The sequence below is a fragment of the Lissotriton helveticus genome, chromosome 6 (assembly GCF_964261635.1).
Source record: "Lissotriton helveticus chromosome 6, aLisHel1.1, whole genome shotgun sequence".
Lineage (NCBI taxonomy): Eukaryota > Metazoa > Chordata > Amphibia > Caudata > Salamandridae > Lissotriton > Lissotriton helveticus.
In genome coordinates, this window is record NC_136067.1 from 1959990971 (window position 1) to 1960012299 (window position 21329).

A 21329-nucleotide genomic window follows, 5' to 3' on the forward strand; every position below is an offset into this window, starting at 1 on the left:
CTGGCGATGATTGCATTACTTTATAGTTCGTCCCTAGGTATGAAATGCTTACTATTGAAGAGTAGGATTCCTCATATGTGGAAGACCCTCCTCCACATATGATTCAAAACATGGATTGCTTATAGTATCTCCCTAGATTTTCTTTAAAGTCAAAAAGGAATCATGGTGTCCTCAGAGCTGTACGTTGAATTTGTTTTAAGCTTGCTTTGCTACGGTAGATATCGCCCTATATCGTCAGGCAGGCAATCCTCTGGTGTAGACTCTGGACTTGGATCTTCAGCTACCACAAAGGAACCCCATTCCAATAACTGATCCGTGTCCAGCAGTTGGGAGGCATGACCATCTTGATTATTTCTGCCATGCACGTCTCCATCATCATCATCATTCTCATCAATGTAACTGGCACATATGGTAGAAGTAGCATCATCATCTGTCTCGTCCGCACAAGAATGTCGCTGTGGTTGTCTTGATGGCGGTATGGTTTGTAATTGCTTAGGTGCTGCTGAAGTAGCAGGTGTGGTTGAAACTGGTAAAAGAATGTTCAGCATCTTCAGGAGGAATGGTCGCTGGTTGGAATTTGCAGTGGGTGATGAGCCAATAAAGGGGAAACTACTTGCTGTGATGATGTTAGTAAATCCGCTGGGGTTTGCACAATTGGAGTAAATGGTGCTTTGCCTTCGTAATACATAACTAACTAACAGTAGCTGGAGATCTTGAATAACACACCTAATTCATTCTGCAAACAGGTGGTGCTTCAAGCTCAAGCAAAACGTCAATATGCAACTAGCCGGGAAACATCCTTTACAACACAACTTTTACCACGCAGTGCTATTACAATGCAGGTTTTACAACGAAAACCATTACAACGCATTGCGCTGGGGGGTGCTCTAGGATAGGGAATAGATTTAATTTACTATCCAACACCTTCCCTAGTGTCCACGGGGACTGGAGTTGGAATAGTAAATTAAACTATTCACTATCCAGCACCCCAAAGCGCTATGCGTTGTAATGGTATGCTTTGCAAAAACTGCGTTGTAACAGCATGAGTGGTAAAAGCATGCGTTGTAATGTCATACAGTCAACTAGCCTAGGGTTAGTAGCCTATTGATCTTATTCATATTCCTCTCCTGAGAATAAAAGTGCTCTCACTTGTTCTTTTTTGTTTTCCTTGTCGTGGCCTTCATCTTCACCTCTAATTACCACTGGTTCCTGCAACTGTAACTTTAGTGGTTACCGGGGAATGTTCAAGGGTCAGATCACCACGGTTTTAATGGGTAATTCAGTCGGAGTTGGCAATGTTGTTAAATGTTAAAAAATATTCTTTACCACAGTTGACAGCACTACTATCATCAACTATAAGGCATCCGCCTACGATGGTGGATGCTAGTCTGGAAGAAATTAAGGTCTTTTGATCTGTCATCAGTAGTTTCGGCTGTTCTTCCCTCATCAATGTTGTTGGTAAGGCTTCTTTGATCATTTCTGCTGTGAAAATATCTTCCATCAGCGAAGAGGGTTTCAGCTTCGACAATGATTGTTCCTTCTTCTATGCCGTTTTATCGATCATCAATAGTCCTACTGTCCTACCAATTTCTGCTGTGTCTCAGGTTAACTTCCTTGTCAATACCTGGTCTGCCAAGGACACTTTAGATCAGTGGTCCACAAACTTTTTAATGCTGTGCCCCTGCAGTATAAAAAAAATCACTGGGGCCCCCCCTCATAATTTTTCAGAATTATTCTATTCAATTTGCAATGTTTAAGTACGTCTAGACGTATTTAAACATTAGAGTTATGTGAAACCTTTTAAAAATGGCCCATTACAGAGTTGCTGACTCCAGATCATGTTTTCAGTTTAAAACAAAGCGCTGCTATATTCATGATGCTTTTTTTTACCAGAACCTGGCGCCCCCCTGGGATCAGTTAAGGCCCCATAGGAGGGCCCGCCCCCCAGCTTGAAGACCCCTGTCCCAGATGATGTGTAGCCTACTATTTTAATCATTAACAGATCTGACAATATTACCTTTTTTATTTTGACTGGGGTCTTTGAATTAGTTCTTCTGTCACTTTTCTGTGGGTGTTTTTTAGGCTGTGCAGTTTATTTATTGAAGGAAGGCAGGTCCAATTTATTTTTTTCTGGATATTTGAGTTACTTGAATGATCAGGTGACTGGGCGTTAAGCAATCACTATTTGTTTGAGATCTGAGACCTTCTGTTGTTGCTATTGGTTTCAAATTCTAATTTTCCCACTGGTGCTCTATGTCTTCCCTTATCAAGGTAAGGCCAGCCTTCTGTCACAATCCTTCAGTGTCTTTTATGGAAATGGGACACACATATTGCATTTCTTTGGATTGTGGTCCTGATGTAGGAACGTTATAAAGATGGAATGCTTGTCTGTAATGTAGGTTCGCCACATGCAGCACACTTTATAAAAAGAACTTGTTGTAGGGTAGGTCAAACAAGAGAATAATGCTAAATATCACTATGTCTTAGTTTAAATAGTAGTTTTGAAGAGAAAACATTATATTAGAGCTGGGCTCTAGAGGGTTCTTCACACAAATGTGGCAGCTAGAGCCTCAAAGGTATGAGGATGGGGCCTCTGTCACTCCAGCTCAATGGCTAAAGTTTGGCTACGGTATCAATCCAGCCTGACAACAGAGAATATTCAAGCATTTGAATATATGCAAGATTTGATGCTGGGAAAACGGCAGTTACTTACTTATAAACATCCAGGATCCACTCACTGCACCATGAACGGATAAAAAGGCCTGACACTTTGCCTTTTGATTCTCTTAATTGCATTACATTTTCACATACCACTCAAAAAGTTCAAAAAGTACTTTATTCGGTTAATAAGTAATAACCATAAAAGCAACAACATGAAATTTCAATTTGCACAGGGATATTTAAAAGAAAGCAATTAAAATTCACCCAAACTAATTGATTTCCGCAATTTAAAAACATGTTTAAAAAAACCTAAAACTACTGCAACAGTTAAAACAGTGTCCATTCTTTGAAGTTCTAAAAATGCTCAGCGACATCTATTTAAATTCATTTCTTTGAGAATTGGGATAATACATTTCCTAAGCGGTAAAATATAAAATTTACAAAAAAATAAAACATGGATGTCAGATTGGGTCGAAGATTCATCACATGGGCACATAGGCAATTCACGCATCCATTAAATCATTCCTAGGAAGGAAAAAAGTCTAAAAACAATATTTAATCTAAAACGGGTCAAGAGAAATCGATCATAGTTAGACATCGGCAGGGTTAAATACGGCTGTAATTTATCACCAGTTAATAACAACAGATGCGAGGTAACTGTCTTTTTCTTCACTTCCTCTCGCAATCTTTTCTCCTCGAGGTGTTCCATACACAATTTTTTCAACAATTTTCTAGGTATATTTTCCATTGTGAGTGGATCATCATAGTATTGTCGGCAATTTATTTCTATAAGAAAACGTTTAACATAATCTAGCCATTTGAATCTACTCACATTTTCCAATTTTAAAACATCCTGCAACATAGCCTGGTTCACGGCACACTCATTTGTTGTCCATACCCTATGCCACAAAAGAATGGGCTGCATTCTAATGATATCTGAAATATGCGGTTGTCCAAGTTCAGTATGGCAGATATAAGTCGCGACACTTTCTGGTATTGTCAGAATATGCCTCATGAACTTATATTCGGCTATTTGGATTGAATTTATGTTGGTATACCCCCAAAGGCCTGAGCCATACAAAGCTACTGATGAGCACGTGGCATTATATATAGTTAGGATTCTCTTATTGGTTTCTTACCCAACTTTTTAATAAAATTCTTTAAGGCCATTATTGTTTTTGAGAACAGAAAAGTTCTAGCCTTTACAGCGCTTGTCCAAGACCCAGTGTCATGAAACAAAATAGCAAGGTAGGGGAAAGTGGAGGTGTTTTCCAGGGGAGTATCATTTATGAACATTCTTTTCATTTGTTTCCTAGTTCGTGTACCACAGTTCATGGAGAAGGTTTTGCTACAGTTAATTTTTAAATCCATACTCAACATGAACTTATCAAAGGATGTTATCAGGTTCTGTAGAGCCAAAGGGGTCCGGGCCATTAGGACTGCGTCATCCACGTACAAGAGTGCAGGGATAGATCTTTTACCAACCTTGGGCATATCCCTGCACTCTTGCAACAGATGGAGCTCAAGGCCATTTATATAGACCAAAAATAAAAATGGAGCCAAGACGCAGCCCTGGCGCACCCCACGTCCTACTCCAAAAGATCTAGTACATTCACCCCCCTTTCCATAACGAACCGTGCTGTGGCCCCTGAATATAATTCTCTTAAAAAGCAAATGATAGGGTCTTCCACGCCCAACCTTTTTAAAATTGCCCACAATTTACCATGGGATACACAATCAAAAGCCGATGTGAGGTCGACAAACGAACAAGTTACTTACCTTCGGTAACGCTTTTTCTGGTAGATACAGTATCTGCCTGTGGATTCCTCACCTTGTGAATATCCCCCTGCGTCAGCAGCTTCCGGAAATTCTTTTTGTAGCTTTGCGCCGACGTGGACCGACGTCACAGAGGCACGGCATCGCGCGCGACTCCGCTGACGTCATAGACCCCATATCAGGCCCACGCCGGCGTGATGACATCAGTTCCGCCCCTTTTTTCCCTGCCTTCGAGGGACACAGACGGACCAATGGCAGTAGAACAATACAAAGTATACACAGTACACAATGTCCAGATTACACACATAGTGCGAAAACAATAAAGGAAAGCAAAATGCAATAAACATTTCCTTTGACAATAAATATATACAACAAACATGGTATACATAATAGAAACTCTGGCATAGAAGAGTGGACAATGGGGAGGCGGGCGGGTCAGTGAGGAATCCACAGGCAGATACTGTATCTACCAGAAAAAGCTTTACCGAAGGTAAGTAACTTGTTCTTCTGATAGATACATCTGCCTTGTGGATTCCTCACCTTGTGAATAGAGTCCCACAGCAGTCCCCACTCCCGGAGGAGGGTGTCCACTCTTCTATACCAAGAAATCCTGGAGGACAGAGCGCGCAAAGTGGCCGTCCCTCCTCACCTCGGTATCCAAGCAGTAATGCTTCACGAAAGTGTGGAGGGAGGCCCAAGTCGCGGCTCTGCAAATGTCCTATACGGGCACACCTCTAGAAAGAGCAGACGTTGCAGATTTAGCTCTAGTGGAATAAGCCCTTATACCCTCAGGAGGGTCCTTACTGGCCAGAGAGTAGCAAATCTTGATGCACAGGATTATCCATCTAGAAAGTGTGCGCTTGTGCACCGCTTTGCCCTTTTTGCAGCCAGTAAAACCCACAAAGAGCTGATCATCAACACGATAGTCTCTAGTCCTATCGAGATAGAAACTGACTGCTCTCTTTGGGTCCAAGCGATGAAGCCGCTCCTCCTCCTTGGAAGGGTGAGGGGGAGGATAAAAGGTAGGGAGGGTAACGGATTGCCCCAGGTGGAAAGGAGTTACCACCTTCGGCAGAAAAGCAGCCCTGGTCCTAAGAACCATTCGATCAGCATGAATGGATAAAAACGGGGGCTTTGAACTAAGAGCTTGAAGCTCACTTACCCTCCTTGCCGAGGTAATTGCTACAAGGAAGACCGTCTTGAAAGACAAAAGCCTCAAGGGACATGAGTGCAAAGGCTCAAAAGGTGAACCCATCAAAAATGTAAGAACAAGGTTCAAGTCCCATTGGGGTACAATAAAAGGAGTGGGAGGAAATTTATTGGTAAGGCCCTTGATGAACCGTAAAACAATAGGTGACTTAAACAAAGAGGGCTCGTCAGGCAAACAAAGGAAAGCCGATAAGGCCGACAAATAACCCTTATTGGTTGCCACCGCAAAACCCTGCTGGGCCAAGGAAAGAGCAAATTGAAGAATATTGGACAAACGAGCCCTGAAAGGGTCAATGGACTTCTCCCCACACCAAGCAACGGACTTTGACCATCTATAGGAATAAATGGACTTAGTGGAGTCACGCCTGGCTGACAAAATGACATCATCACATCGTGTGGGAGAGAAAAAGAACTCAGGTTGCCCCGTTCAAACTCCAGGCATGAAGGTGTAAGGTCTGGGGTTGGGGGTGTAGAACTTGCCCCTCCACCTGGGAGAGGAGATCTGCCCTGTGAGGGAGACAGAGCGGCGGGTGAGAGAAGAGGTGGAGAAGGTCTGAGTACCACACCCTTCTTGGCCAATCTGGGGCGATCAATATGACTTAGGCCCGGTCTTGGCGAATCTTCCTCAGAACCCGAGGAATCAAGGGTATGGGAGGAAACGTGTACAGGAGTTGAGAGTCCCAACTCAACTGAAACGCGTCCCCCAAAGCACCCTGCATCGGAAACTGGAGACTGCAGAATGACGGGCAGTGAGCATTCTCGCGAGTGGCGAACAGGTCCACCCGAGGAGTTCCCCACGTCCGAAAGACGTGACGAACTACCTCTGGATGAAGCCTCCACTCGTGGTTGGCAGAGAACTGCCGACTGAGACTGTCCGCACAAACGTTCAGAACTCCGGCCAGATGATTTGTCATCAGACAAATCTGGTTCAGGACCAGAGTCGTAGAGCCTCTCTGCAGAGACACTGCGACCCCACTCCTCCCTGTTTGTTGACATACCACATCGCGGTCGTGTTGTCCGTCAGGACCTGAACTGACCGACCGCAAAGGGAAGGGAGGAAGGCCTTGAGCGCCAGACGTATCGCCCGTAATTCCAGCAGGTTGATCTGAAGCAACCTTTCCTCTGGAGACCAAAGACCCTTGACCTTCACGTCCCCCAGATGAGCACCCCACCCTAGAGTGGATGCATCAGTTATTACTGTGACCACCGATGGAGGAAGTTGAAAAAGCTTTCCTTGCGACAGATTGCCTTCCACGCTCCACCAAGACAGGTTGACCAACAGAATGCAAGAAGCCAACAGACCGAGCAGACGTAAGACCTTCAGGACTGGAACAACCGCTCCATTGTAGAACAAAGGAATCATTTCCTGTATGTCGCGAATCCTTTGAGGAGGAGGGAATGCACGGCATACAGTAGTGTCCAGTACCGCACCTATGAACAGGTTGCACTGGGAGGGCACCAGGTGAGACTTGTGGAGAAGTGTGGCTCACCGGTTAGAAGCGGCAGACCCTGAAGCAGAGGTCGGCCCGGGACCAGGGCTCAATTCCCGACGCGGCAGGGTCTTGGGTCAATGTCCGCAGACTCGATAATTCTCGCTTAGGTGCCTACGCTAACCATGGGTCCCACTCTGCAACTCTGGGCAATAGCTTGCTTAATCTCCACAACGGCCCCAGCAACGCCGGGGATGCCTGGCTTCACCTTGGGGTGCCCTCTCACAGGGAAATCCAGGACGGGTTCCCCAGTGGTATACAGCGCCAGGACGCCACGTAACGAGGTAACAGTGCGCTTTACAAGTATACATACATTACATTACATTACATTTACATTACATTACATTACTTGGGTACATTTATCAAAAAACCCAACCTGTGCAACAACTGAGTTGTCTCTTACAGATGATGGAGCACCTTCTCCGACGACTCCGCTTTGATCAGCCAGTCGTCCAGATACGGGAATACAGGTATCCCTGACCTCCTGAGATGTGCTGCCACCACTGCCATCACCTTGATGAAGACTCGAGGCACAGTATTAAGACCAAACGGAAGGACCGCAAACTGGTAGTGTTGTGACCCAACCGTAAAACGGAGATACTTTCTGTGCGACTTCAAGATGGGAATATGAAAATACGCATCCTGCAAGTCGATCGACACCATCCAGTCCTCTTCCAGAAGCGCTTGAAGAACCTGTGCAAGAGTGAGCATCTTGAACTTTTCCTGTTTCAGGTAAAGGTTCAAGATCCTGAGATCCAGAATTGGCCGAAGCCTGCCATCTTTCTTGGGGATCAGAAAATACCGGGAGTAGCATCCCTGACCCCTCTCCTGCTCCGGAACCACCTCTATCGCACCTTTTCTGAACAGTGCCAGGACTTCTTCCTGCAGGAGAAGCAGCTGGTCCTCCGAACCAAAACTCTGGCAAGGAGGGTAATTTGGGGGAAACTCCCGAAAAGGAAGAGCATACCCATTCCCCACGAGATTGAGAACCCAAAGATCCGTTTTAATCAATTCCCAATCTCGTAGGAAATGGGTAAGCCGACCCCTCACTGGACCCACATGATCCGGAATGGCCGATCTAGGGCTGCTTTGCTGCGTTGGAATGGGGCTGGGACGGGGAAGAGGAGGAAGAGGAGGAAGCTTGATGGCCTCGAGAAAAGGCTCTTTGCTTGCCCCTATAAGACCTGTACAGCGTGTTTTGCTGCTGCTGTGGCTGCCGCTGCGTTGTCTTGTAGGATCGAAAAGCAGATCTGCAAAATCCTCTAGAAAGTCTCCCAAAAGTCCCCCTGGTCGGAAGGCCCAATGACTTAGCCGTCACCCTGCTGTCTTTAAAGCGTTCTAAAGCAGTGTCTGCCTTCTTGCCAAATAAACCAGATCCGTCGAACGGGAGATCCATCAATGCAGACTGGACATCTGTCGAAAATTCACTCGACTTCAGACACGCAGCTCTCCTCGTTGCTACAGAAGAGCCCATGACCTTTGCCACAGAGTCCGCCGTGTCCAATCCACTCTGAATCACCTGCCTCGCTGCAGCCTGAGTATCAGAGATAACTTCCTGGAAGTTCTTTCTATCCACTTCCGGCAATTTGGGCACCAAATGTTTAACAGTGTCCATAAGGGCGTGAATATAACGCCCAATCAGGCAGGTCGCATTTGTGGACTTCAGTGCCATACTGGTGGAGGAGAAAACCTTTTTAGCAGCCTGATCCTGCTTTCTCGACTCTTTTTCAGCTGGAACTTGAGGAAAAGCTCCCGTTGATCGTTTGGAACAGGCAGCCTGCACCACCAAACTCTCAGGCAGAGGGTGAGTGGATAAAAATTCTGGGTCCTCAGGAGCAGCTCTGTACCTCCTGGCAACATCTCTAGACACAGCAGAGGCTGACAAAGGTTTCTTCCAAACTTCTAAAATTGGATCTTTAAGGGCATCATTAAAGGGCAGCAATGGTTCAGACACTGATGATGGAGAGTGAAGGACCTCTGTGAGAAGATTTGACTTGAACTCAGCAGTAGGTAAAGCAATGTTCAACAAACTTGCAGCCTTCTGAATCACAATATGGTAAGGAGCCGCATCTTTAGAGGGTTCGTCCAGTACTGAAACCAAATCCCACTCAGGGAACAGTTCAAGGCCACTGGCCACAGAAAGATCCTCAAAAGGGTCCTCAGGATCCTGCAGCTCACCCTCCTCCAAATACTCCTCACGATATCTCTCTTCCTCCATCAGTCTCTGGGCTTCACGCCTTGACCTGCGCTTCACATTCGAAGCCGCTGGATCCACTGACAGCTCCGTCGAAGCCGGCGCCGAGCCCGACGTCGGACGAGGAAGAATCCCCGACGTCGCTCAGGGTTCGGCATCAGGGATGATGGAATCGGCGTCGAAGGATTCGGCGTCGACAACTTCGGCGTCGATGGCTTCGGAGTCGAAGGCCTCGCCGGCGTTGGAAAATGCCAATGTGGCGCCGGAGCCGGCATAAAGGGCATAAAGGGCGCAGGAGCATAGGTTTGGGGAACACCAAGACCAAACGCCATCAGACACGTGGGACCAACAGGAGCCCCAGAGGGGTACACAGCCCTGGAATAAATACCATACATTGCATTTAGAAAATGCGTCGGATCCTGACCTGGAGCCGTAAAGGTTGGGTACGAACCCCCAGGCTGTTCTTGAGGGCATTGAGTCGATACTACGTCGACTTCCTCTTCAGGCTGGTGTACCGGAGTCAACAGACCCTCGGGCAACGGAGCCTCTCCCTCTCCAACCATCTCCCCCTCACCTTCATCCTCCCGATCCGGAGAATGGGATGGAACCGGAGATGGATTCGCTGTCTGCTTCGGTGAACCTGGCGAATTCGCATGCGACGCCTCACCCCCGGCGTCCTGATCTTCCGAAGCCGAAGACACCACCTCTTTCTCAACCAGCTTCACCTGCGACTTCGGCTTAGAACCCGAATCTTTCCTCGAGCGATGTCGGGATTCATGAGACCTCTTCTTATGCTTCTTTTTTGAAGATCTCGAAGCATGGGCCGAGGACGAGTCCAAAAGCGACCTCGAGCGAGATCTTGACCTCGAGCGTCGAGTCCTCGACCTCGATTTCTACTTCTCCTTACTTCCTTTAAGCTTTGCAACAATAAGCTTAGCTTCTCTCTCCTGGAGGGCCTTAGGAGTCATCTTCTTACAAGACCGGCAGTCTTCGACATCGTGGTCGGAGCTAAGACACCATAAACAGCATTCATGCGGATCCGTAATGGACATGGTCTTGCCGCATTCTCCACAGGCTTTAAATCCGGTCTTCTTGGAAGACATGTCGAAAGAGAAGACAATGAAACACAAACAACACAAAGTAACAAAGTTATGGCAAAAGCTACGGCCGTTCCCTAGAAAACCGTTAGCGTCGACGACGCGGAAAAAAGGGAAATGATGTCATCACGCCGGCGTGGGCCTGATATGGGGTCGGTGACGTCAGCGGAGTCGCGCGCGATGCCGTGCCTCTGTGACGTCGGTCCACGTCGGCGCGAAGCTACAAAAAGAATTTCCGGAAGCTGCTGACACAGGGGGATATTCACAAGGTGAGGAATTCACAAGGCAGATGTATCTATCAGAAGTAAGGTACAGGCGTTCACCCTTTACCCTAGTATATTTTTGATGAACAATAAATAAATTTAAACCCTGTTCGATTGTTCCTATGCCCTTCTGAAATCCAAATTGCAAGTTACTTATTATCCTGTTGTCCTCTGCCCAACTTTGAAGTCTGGCTAAGATAACTCTGCCAAGGGATTTTTATAGATGAATCTGAAAGGGAGATTGGCCTATAACATGCACAATTTTGCCTGTCACCCTTCTTATAAATCGGGACAATAACCGAGGTAAACCATGAAGGATTTAATCCCCTCGCTAGTGCAGCATTAAAAAGTTGTACCAGCATGGGGCCCCAGATCTCACTATTGGCTTTGTACAAGTCTGCTGGGATCCCATCTGGACCTGCAGCCTTTCCCCCCTTTGTTGCTTTCAAACCCATCATAACTTCATCCAGAGTTACCACAAGCTTCTGGGCCCCTACCCCTTTGTCACGCAATGTATTAGGACCTATAATGGGTGTTTCATTCTGGCATCTGTAAAGATTGCAGAAATGTTCGACCCAGTCGTCCTCAGCAATCGCAATCTCCAAGCGCGCCTTGCTGTTATCATAAAGAAAAGGGGCATTTACGGCCCTCCAAAACGCGGATGCATCTTTAGACTGTGACGCTGCACATAGGACTTCCCAGGCCTCCCTTTTTATAAAATGTTTCCTATTTTTTAATGCCTCATTGTATATTTTCCTTAAACCTCTTATTTGTAAAGGGTCTCGAGGTATCCTATGAATGGCATATTTCAGGTCGGTAAGTGCCCTTGTGCATGCATTGTCAAACCATCTCCTATTACCTTTTGCCCGTTTGTTTGCCTCCACCCACAGACTATTTCTAATAGAAGATGCTATGATGTTAAAATGATCTATTATCTGCTCACTATCCGAGTGCTCACCCAGGACAATCATAAAACTATCAGAACAATTTTTCAACAGTTTGCCTAAAAATTTCTCTGGGACCACTTTACCCCATTTAAGAGTATACCCATTTTGCCTCCCAAGGATCACATCTGGGGCTGTACACATAAGGCACCCATCGTTATGCTGCTCCCAAAATGGGTTTTCGATCTCTATTATTTGCGGCCGATGGTCATTCAGTGGCAGGTCTATGGTCTTAAGCCTCTTAATCTTGCGGCCATAACTGTTTGAAGAAATAATGAAGTCAATAGTGGTCAATGCTCCTCTGCCAGTAAAGGTCGGGACAAAGGGAGATGGTTTTTGGGCAATTTCATTTACATATCCCAAGCCATAAGTGAACAGTATTTCATTTAATAAATCCCCGATCATAGAGTGATCAAAGTGTGTAAGGTTAATGTCCTGCTCTAACATTAAACCACAGATGCCTTGTTGGCCCTTTTTACAAAGTGGATAATTAAAATCACCCCCCAAAAAATTATAACTTCCCTTTCATTGTTATCTATTTCATGTTGTATATCCTCACTCAACATTTTTAAAACGGTTAGAATTTCATTATTCGGAATATTATTATAAAAGTTTATGACAATGAAATTAGTACCCTTCCTGCTATCTATCATTACTATCTGATAGTAGCTGGACTTTGACGAGAAACGTACCTGCTCATACTTGAGCTGATTTGAGAGGTACATAATTAGCCCGCCCTTTGCTCTCCCATGCGCGCCCCCCACTGCCGAAGTAAAGAAACTTTTATAACCATTTATATGTACTGGGTCAATTGACCAAGTTTCTAGCAGGGCCAAGATGTCAAGACCATTTATTAAACTTTCCCAGGAGGGATTTTTAATTTTCTGCCTCAAACCTGCCACGTTCCAGAACAAGAGTGTACAGGATTTCCTATTCTCATCCGCTGCATACTCTCCCAGGGGCGCATTACCCGAGTACTTTCTACATGTTGGGGAATTAGCTTCCCCGCATTTTTCCCCCTTCTTTTGTTCATGGTTAATATTAATCTTATAGCCTTCCCCTTTATTAGTGCCATCAGTCTCTGCTGACGTAATTTCTGTTAAATCAATGTCTGTATTACCCTCCCACAGCCTTTGGTCTTCTAGATTCCCCTTAATTTTATCAGGATTCTCCTGTATTCCTGACGTATTAATTGGAGGAGTATCCTTATTGAGTCAGTCCACAAATTCAAGATCCGAAAATAAATCAAACCGATTCTGGGTTGGTATGTTATAGGCAGTTGATACTCTACCTTTGTTACCCACCAGATAATTATTGTCAAAGTTCGGACCTAGAATTGGAGGGTAAGTCAACCTGGGGTAGAAGTCAGTAAATCTCTGTGGGTGGTAAAAAAATGTTTGATTACACCCATGATATTCCAATCCGTCCCTTTTTATGGGCTGCCTTCCTAATAAACATTCTTTTAAATAGGGGGCTGGTATCTGCGGGTAAAAATAACTAAGGTAATGTGTGGATATAAAATCGCAACCTATCGCGTCATGCCAGTCCCCTATATGCCTCACAGCTCTGTGATCTTTAAAGTTTACAATGATTACATCCCCCTTCCAGTCTTTTGGTCGTGAACCAACCCATATAGCACGCCTAACATTTAAGATTTCTCCGTTAATGTGGGCAGGCAAAGGTCTATTGTTACACAACCAATATACAACTTTGTTTCTTAAGGCTCGATGGTCTTCCTTAGTACCCAGAGGGAGCTCTGGGACTCCTGCCATAATAATAGCATAAGGGGCAGCTTCTAGCGGTAGATCTACTCTTCTATCTAGTTGACTGTTAGTATTATGTAGGTCCTTTACCCCATTATCCTTATCAACCTTACTTTGTGGGAGTTCTACTTTTTTCCCCGGAATCGTTTTATCCCCCCTTTGACAGCTTTCCTTACGTTTTGATGGTAATTTAGGTACCGGCATCTTCTCCGATGAAGAAGATGTCTGTGCTTTTTTGGAGGAATTATAAGTTGGCTTTTTTCCTACGTGATTGGATTTTATGGGGACAGTACGACAGGGAGGGCATTGTTTTGCTGGTGGCATCATAGTTAAAGAGTTTACTCGGGGATTTTTAGTGGTCAATCCCTTGGCCAGGTCAGATAATAGAAGTGTATTCTCTTCTACTTTTTTATCGATCAGATCTAGGTGTGTATTGATCATCCTGGTTCTCTCTAAGAGAGGCAGCATCAGCGATTTCACCAGGATTTCAATTTTTTCCAGGAGGCCACCCTCATCAGTAAAAGTATATAAACTGTGTTTAGATATTAAGGGGGCCCTGGGAGGGATTGGGAGTTGAACAGCATCTGACACTATCGAGGTCGAGTTCCTCTTTTGCATTTTGGTTTGGCGTGTCTTTAAAGGACCTCCCCCTCTTTTTTTGGTAATTTTGGTGTTGGGTGGTGTCCTCTGACTCATGTTGGGGGGAGATGGGATAGATAACCTAGGAGAAATCGATAGACCATCGTTATCGCTGCCTGTGGAGAGACTCAGCAGAGATAAAACGCTACTAGAACTGTCTGACTCTTCGCCTGTATCCTCAGCATCCTCTACATCCACCAGCATAAGCTACTATATGATTTGTAGACACTGGAGAAGCCACAGTCGTTATTTATTAAGTCCAAGGAGAAGCGCCTCTCAACATCAGCAATTTCCTTTTCAAGCACATTAAAGACTCTCTTAAAGAACTGATCGTTGGTTCCAGTTGTCGCCCCATTAGAAGTGGCAATAGTGATGTTACGATTTTTCCCCCCCGTGAGGACATAGTTAGTTGCAGCCAATACCTGCCAGCAGTTTACTCTGGATATCACACAATTACCGGATACCTGTTCTGAGCAATACAGATATATGCAGGTTATGGGTAACAAGATGGTAGTAGCAAAACCCCAGAACATTAAGGGGGTAGCACCGCCCGGCCTTAATCGACCTTGGACGGCCTTAGACGGCCCGCCCTTTTCCCGGGCTTTGCCCGGCGTCCCGCGAGGCAGGGATGACGCTCAGCTTTATGCGCCTCCTGGCGCGATGTCCTGGTGCACGACTTCCGGCCGCACTGTATGCTGGGATTTGCAGTCCCGTTGGGCCCCCTAGCCTGCTCTCCACACGGTGGCCGCTCTCAGATGTTGGGAGTGTGCGGCGGCGGGAGGCAGGCAGGCAAGCAAGCTGGCAAAGATTCTCCGGGATGGCTCCAATGACTCCAGGTAGGGTCGCAATGCGGGAAAAACAGCTCCGGTTTGGGTCCCCACTCGGCAGGGGATGACGCTAAGCTTTATGCGCCTCCGGTTTGGGTCTCACATACCACTCATTATCATCCTCTTCACTGTTTTCTTCCTAAACATGTTGTTCATCTTCTAATTTATATCAGGAAGATTATCAAAAGCAAAAAGGCTGCAAGCCACTGAAACTGTATTATTTGTTGTCACTTCTATCACCGATAAGGAATTAATTGACTGCTGAAGGCATGTTTCAAAAGATGTGCTGTAGGAAGGTCTAGTCATCAACAAGATCATGAATGAGGATGTGGGTGGGCAGTTTAGTGTTTGATGATGCAGAGATAATTAAAGACCCCAGCCTTGCGAAGGATGAAGGACTTTTTGTTGATGAAACGATAGTAAATGAGTATTGAAGCAATGAGATCTTAGAAGATTTTATCTAAAAAATCATTGAGGATTTTCAGGTTTTAAGCTCAGGAAGAGTCAATAAGAGAGTTGTTGAGACGTGAATACCTATAATATCTTTATCAATGCAGATGGCATCAACTTTCCCTTTTGTATTCCTTTACCCAGATCAGCCATTTTTCTACTACTATTTGAAGAATGAGAAGATTTTTTAGTACCTCTTTCTCTACCCAGTTAGGAAGGGATAGAAATGTATTCCCAGAGGGGGGAGAAGCTTCTTTATTCAAGAAGATAAATATGCTGAGGCTGTGTTCAGAGTCTTGGTATTAACGGGTTGGCTAAAGGAGCAGGCCTGTGGAATGCATTGAGAAGGCAGTCAATACATTCATACAATTGCCATATCAGTGATTCTATTTTTGTTTTGTGAATATACTATTTATGTTTACAGCTGTGCTCAAGGGCACACCTTCACCTGATATACAATAAGAACCTTCAGATGTCCACTGCAACTTGCCTCAAGGTCTAGATATCTCATTGACTTAAAAAATAAAGACCCAAGGATGGGGATAGCAGCTGACTTACTAAATGTAATTATTATAACACTGCTATTTTAGTTCTGAAGATAAATGACATGATATCAGCGAATAATAAAAAGTATGCAAATCCAAGCACAATCCGCTGATGGTGAATGGAGAACTTTAGAGTTTCTACTTTGACATTTCAAAATCCTAGAAACTCCAAGTAAAGTTGAGGTCCTGAGAATGAAGAAGACTGCTATTTAACAACTAACCTGAAAGGAAATATCAAACAGATGGTCGACTCAAGAGTGCCTGTGTCCGGGGATATTCAAGAAGAGACTTTGCAAGTCCATTTAAAACTGGCACTCTGTTCACTCTGACACTCTGGCACTCTGGCACTCTGGCTCGAAGACAGGGTGGAGAGTATTTCCCACAGTTGACTGTTCATACAAATGAAGAGCACTGTATCTTCATTCAGGAGAAGACAGGGAAGACGGTAATATTACCTAGTAATCTTCCTCTTTTGCTGAGATTTGGTGACAATATTTTCATCATCTCGTTTCTTGAGTACTTGGAAATTGTAATCCAGCTTCTCCTCGTTGAGTTGGTAGGCTGCTTTCATTTGCTGCAGTTGTTGCTCAAGTATCTGTTATCAAAAGCCATTGGTTAGTGTGCAATGTTAGTACCATGTTTCTGTTTCTATACAGCAGCAAATTTCATAGGCACTGAATTCAACCTAAAGCAGTTCACTTAAAGAGACTCCCCCAGGGTTCCCATAATGTCACCCTAAAACAAAGATATTCAAGAACCCCTAAACTTGAGAAGTAATCTGCAGCCAAATAACAACCCTTCCCTCTGCCCAGCAGTGGTACCCCATGAACCCTGAAATCATGCTTGTAACAGACCTGCACATCAGTCTCCAGTTTAATCTTGATTATGCTGTACTCCTCTGCATCCTCCTCTAGCAGTTGCCTCATCTGCTGTTCATACTCCTCCACTTTCCTCATGCGGGTCAAAAGATACTCCAGCTGGGAAAACAGGCAAGCACATGTCTTTATAATCGTACAACAATTGACAGATTGTATTGTAGTCGACTGGAACAAACAGTGTTGAAAGTTGTATTCAGACAGAATATAATGCATTAGACAGTACACTAGTAAAGGTAATTACATAATTATTCAATGGCATTTCTTTTAAGATGAATATATCTTTAATGTGCAGTTAGAAAAAAGTAAAAAATGAGATTCTTTTTAAAACACAGAAGCACTTGGTTAGTACGTATGCCTTAGAGTATAGAAACTGAATAAATTAAACATAATACAAAACAAACATACAACAAAATTGTGATTTTAGGTGATATTCTCCTATAGCAGAGGTTCCCAAACTGTGCACCGTGGCTCCCTGGTGCACCGTCAAAACTAGCATGGGGAGCCGCACACCAAGCACTTTAATGCATTTAATGTTTAAAGGTTTGTTAGCTTCAGTTAAACTAATTAGACTTAAACACATATGTGGATAATTTGCTAGTGACATGCCTAAAGCTGGAAACTTAGTGCTAAACTGATGGCATGCTGAGGGAGATGACCTCCATATTTCACTGGATCCCCACGCTCCTACACGCCCAAGCTAGGCAGAAGATGCCTAATGTAGTTGGTTAGACTAGTTAATAGTTTTGTTTTCAGGAAAGTAAAGTTGTACTGGCTGTCAAACACACTAAGGCCCTCATTACGCTGTCTGGCGGACGCAACACCGTAGCGGAATTGGGATCGACCTACAGTGTGTAGTCCTGACCGCATTATCAGGATACAACTGCACATTAGAACACTACAGCCTCTGCTGAATTTCTCACAAATATGCCTACAAGAAAAATATACTGACAGCCGTTAGGAGAGCAAATAAAAGGCAAAATGCTTCAAAGACAAATCTGGAACTGAAAGTAGGCTGGCTCAAGCTTGCCAGATATCAGGAAAGTGGGGACAAAAGAACAAGTTACTTACCTTCGGTAACGCTTTTTCTGGTAGATACAGTATCTGCCTGTGGATTTCTCACCTTGTGAATATCCCCTTGCGTCAGCAACATTCGGAAATTCTTTTTGTAGCCTCGCGCCGACGTGACGTCACCAACACCATATTAGGCCCACGCGGGCGTGATGACATCAGTTCCACCCTTTTTTCCATGCCTTCGAGGCACACGGACGGACGGATAACAGTAGATATATATACAGTATACACAGTACACAAATGTCAAGATAAAACACACACACAGTGTGAAGCCAATGCAGGAAAACATTTACAATAAAACATTTCCTTTGAAAATATTATATATATATGTACATATACATCACAATTACTCTGGTATAGAAGAGTGGACAACGGGGAGGCGGGTGGGTCAGTGAGGAATCCACAGGCAGATACTGTATCTACCAGAAAAAGCGTTACCGAAGGTAAGTAACCGAAGGTAAGTAACTTGTTCTTCTGATAGATACATCTGCCAGTGGATTCCTCACCTTGTGAATAGAATCCCACAGCAGTCCCCACTCCCGGAGGAGGGTGTCCACTCTGCTATACCAAGAAATCCTGGAGGACAGATCGCTCAAAATGGCCGTCCCTCCTCACCTCAGTATCCAAGCAGTAATGCTTCGCGAAAGTGTGGAGGGAGGCCCAAGTCGCGGCTCTGCAAATATCCTCTACAGGCACACCTCTAGAAAGAGCAGATGATGCAGACTTAGCTCTAGTGGAATGAGCCCTTATACCCTCTGGAGGTTCCTTACCCGCCAGGGAGTAGAAGATCTTGATGCATAAAATTATCCATCTTGAGAGCGTGCGCTTGTGCACAGCCTTCCCCTTCCTGCAGCCAGCAAATTCAACAAACAGCTGGTCATCCAACCTGAACTCTCTCGTCCTGTCCAGGTAAAAGCTCACCGCCCTCTTAGGGTCAAGGCGGTGAAGTCTCTCCTCCTCCTTGGAAGGGTGAGGGGGAGGATAAAAGGTAGGAAGGGTAACGGACTGCCCTAGGTGGAGAGGAGTTACCACCTTCGGCAGAAAAGCAGCCCTGGTCCTGAGAACCATTCGATCACCATGAATGGATAAAAACGGGGGCTTTGAACTAAGAGCTTGAAGCTCACTTACCCTCCTTGCCGAGGTAATTGCGATCAGGAAGACCGTTTTGAAAGACAAAAGTCTCAAGGGACATGAGTGTAAGGGCTCAAAAGGCGAACCCATCAAAAATGTTAGAACAAGGTTCAAGTCCCATTGAGGCACAATAAAAGTAGTAGGAGGAAATGTATTGGTAAGGCCCTTGATGAATTGTAAAACAATAGGTGACTTAAACAAAGAGGGCTGTTCAGGCAAACAAAGGAAAGCCGATAAGGCAGACAAATAACCCTTAATAGTTGCCACCGCAAAACCCTGCTGGGCCAAGGAAAGAGCAAATTGAAGAATATTGGACAAACGAGCCCTTAAAGGGTCGATGGACTTCTGCCCACACCAAACAATGAACTTAGACCATCCATAGGAATAAATGGACTTAGTGGAGTCACGCCTGGCTGATAAGATGACATCCACCACATCGTGTGGGAGAGAAATGGAACTCAAGTTGCCCCGTTCAATCTCCAGGCATGAAGGTGTAACGTCTGGAGTGGGGGTGTAGAACCTGCCCCTCCATCTGAGAGAGGAGATCTGCCCTGTGAGGGAGACAGAGCGGCGAGCACGAGGAGAGGTGGAGAAGATCTGTGTACCACACCCTTCTTGGCCAATCCGGGGCGATCAATATAACTTGGGCCCGGTCTTGGCTATCCTTCCTCAGAACCCGAGGAATCAAAGGTATGGGAGGAAACGCGTAAAGGAGTTGTGAGTCCCAACTCAACTGAAACGCGTCCCCCAAGGCTCCCTGCATCGGAAACTGGGGGCTGCAAAATGACGGGCAGTGAGCATTCTCGAGAGTGGCAAACAGATCCACCAGAGGAGTTCCCCAAGTTCGAAAGACCTGACGAACTACCTCTGGATGGAGCCTTCACTCGTGGTAGGCAGAGAACTGCCGACTGAGAGTGTCTGCACGAACATTCAGAATTCCGGACAGATGATTTGCCATCAGACAAATCGGATGGTCCTGAACCCAGGACCAGAGACGCAGCGCCTCTCTGCAGAGACACTGCGATCCCACTCCTCCCTGCTTGTTGACATACCACATCGCGGTCGTGTTGTCCGTCTGGACCTGAACTGATTGACCGCGAAGGGAAGGGAGGAAGGCCTTGAGTGCCAAACGTATCGCCCGCAACTCTAGAAGGTTAATATGAAGCAACCTTTCCTCTGGAGACCAAAGACCCTTTATCTCCAGATCCCCCAGATGAGCACCCCACCCTAGAGTGGATGCATCCGTTATCACTGTGGCCACAGATGGAGGTAGTTTCTCTGGAGATCTTCACTGACTCCCTGAGATCTCCGTTGTGTTGATACCACTGCCTGCGGAGGCACCACTGGAGTGCCCTCATGTGCCAGCGTGCATGGTTGACCAACAGAATGCAAGAAGCCATCAGACCGAGCAAGCGAAGGACCTTCAGGACTGGAATGAACGCTCCATTGAAAAACAAAGGAATCATTTCCTGTATGTCGTGAATCCTTTGAGGAGGAGGGAATGCACGACATATAGTAGTGTCCAGTACCCCACCTATGAACAGGTTGCGCTGGGAGGGCCCCAGGTGAGATTTGGGTACATTTATCGAAAAACCCAACCTGTGCAACAACTGAGTTGTCTCCTGCAGGTGATGGAGCACCTTCTCCGCCGACTCTGCTTTGATCAGCCAGTCGTCGAGATGCGGAAATACAGGTATCCCCGACCTCCTGAGATGCGCTGCCACCACTGCCATCACCTTGGTGAAGACTCGAGTCGCAGTAGTAAGGCCAAATGGAAGGACCGCAAACTGGTAGTGTTGCGACCCGACCGTGAAACGGAGATACTTTCTGTGCGACTTCAAGATGGGAATATGAAAATACGCATCCTGCAAATCGATTGACACCATCCAGTCTTCTTCCATCAGCGCCTAAAGAACCTGAGCAAGGGTGAGCATCTTGAACTTCTCCTGCTTCAGATACAAGTTCAAGATCCTGAGATCCAGAATTAGCCGAAGCCTGCCATCCTTCTTGGGAATCAGAAAATACCGGGAGTAGCATCCCTGACCCCTTTCCTGCTCCGGAACCACCTCTATCGCACCTTTTCTGAACAGTGCCAGGACTTCTTCCTGCAGGAGAAGCAGGTGGTCCTCCGAACAATAACCCTGGCAAGGAGGGTAATCTGGGGGAAACTCCAGAAAGGGAAGAGCATACCCATTCCCCATGAGATTGAGAACCCAAAAATCCGATGTTATGAATTCCCAATCTCATAGGAAATGGGTAAGCCGGCCCCCCACTGGGACGACATTCGGAGTCGAAGGCCTCGCCGCCGTCGGAAAATGCCAATGCGGCGCTGGAGCCGGCATAAAGGGCTATGCAGGAGCATAGGACTGGGGAACACCCAGACTAAAAGCC

General features: G+C 45.7%; 1 protein-coding gene and 1 long non-coding RNA gene across 3 annotated transcripts in view; one reads left to right on the forward strand and one right to left on the reverse strand.

Moving 5' to 3' along the window:
* Window positions 1-21329, reverse strand: part of LOC144763934 (dynein regulatory complex protein 1-like) — a 907472-nt gene that overhangs the window by 583727 nt on the left and 302416 nt on the right. The window contains exons 7-8 of the mRNA XM_078649981.1: window positions 16713-16835; window positions 16314-16453 (exon numbers count right to left, since the gene is read on the reverse strand). Coding sequence (XP_078506107.1) covers window positions 16314-16453; window positions 16713-16835 — 263 coding nt within the window. The remainder of the gene's footprint in view (window positions 1-16313; window positions 16454-16712; window positions 16836-21329) is intronic.
* Window positions 14741-21329, forward strand: part of LOC144763935 (uncharacterized) — a 232840-nt gene continuing 226251 nt past the window's right edge. For both annotated transcript variants that reach the window (XR_013596281.1, XR_013596280.1), the window contains exon 1: window positions 14741-14872. This is a non-coding gene — a long non-coding RNA (uncharacterized LOC144763935). The remainder of the gene's footprint in view (window positions 14873-21329) is intronic.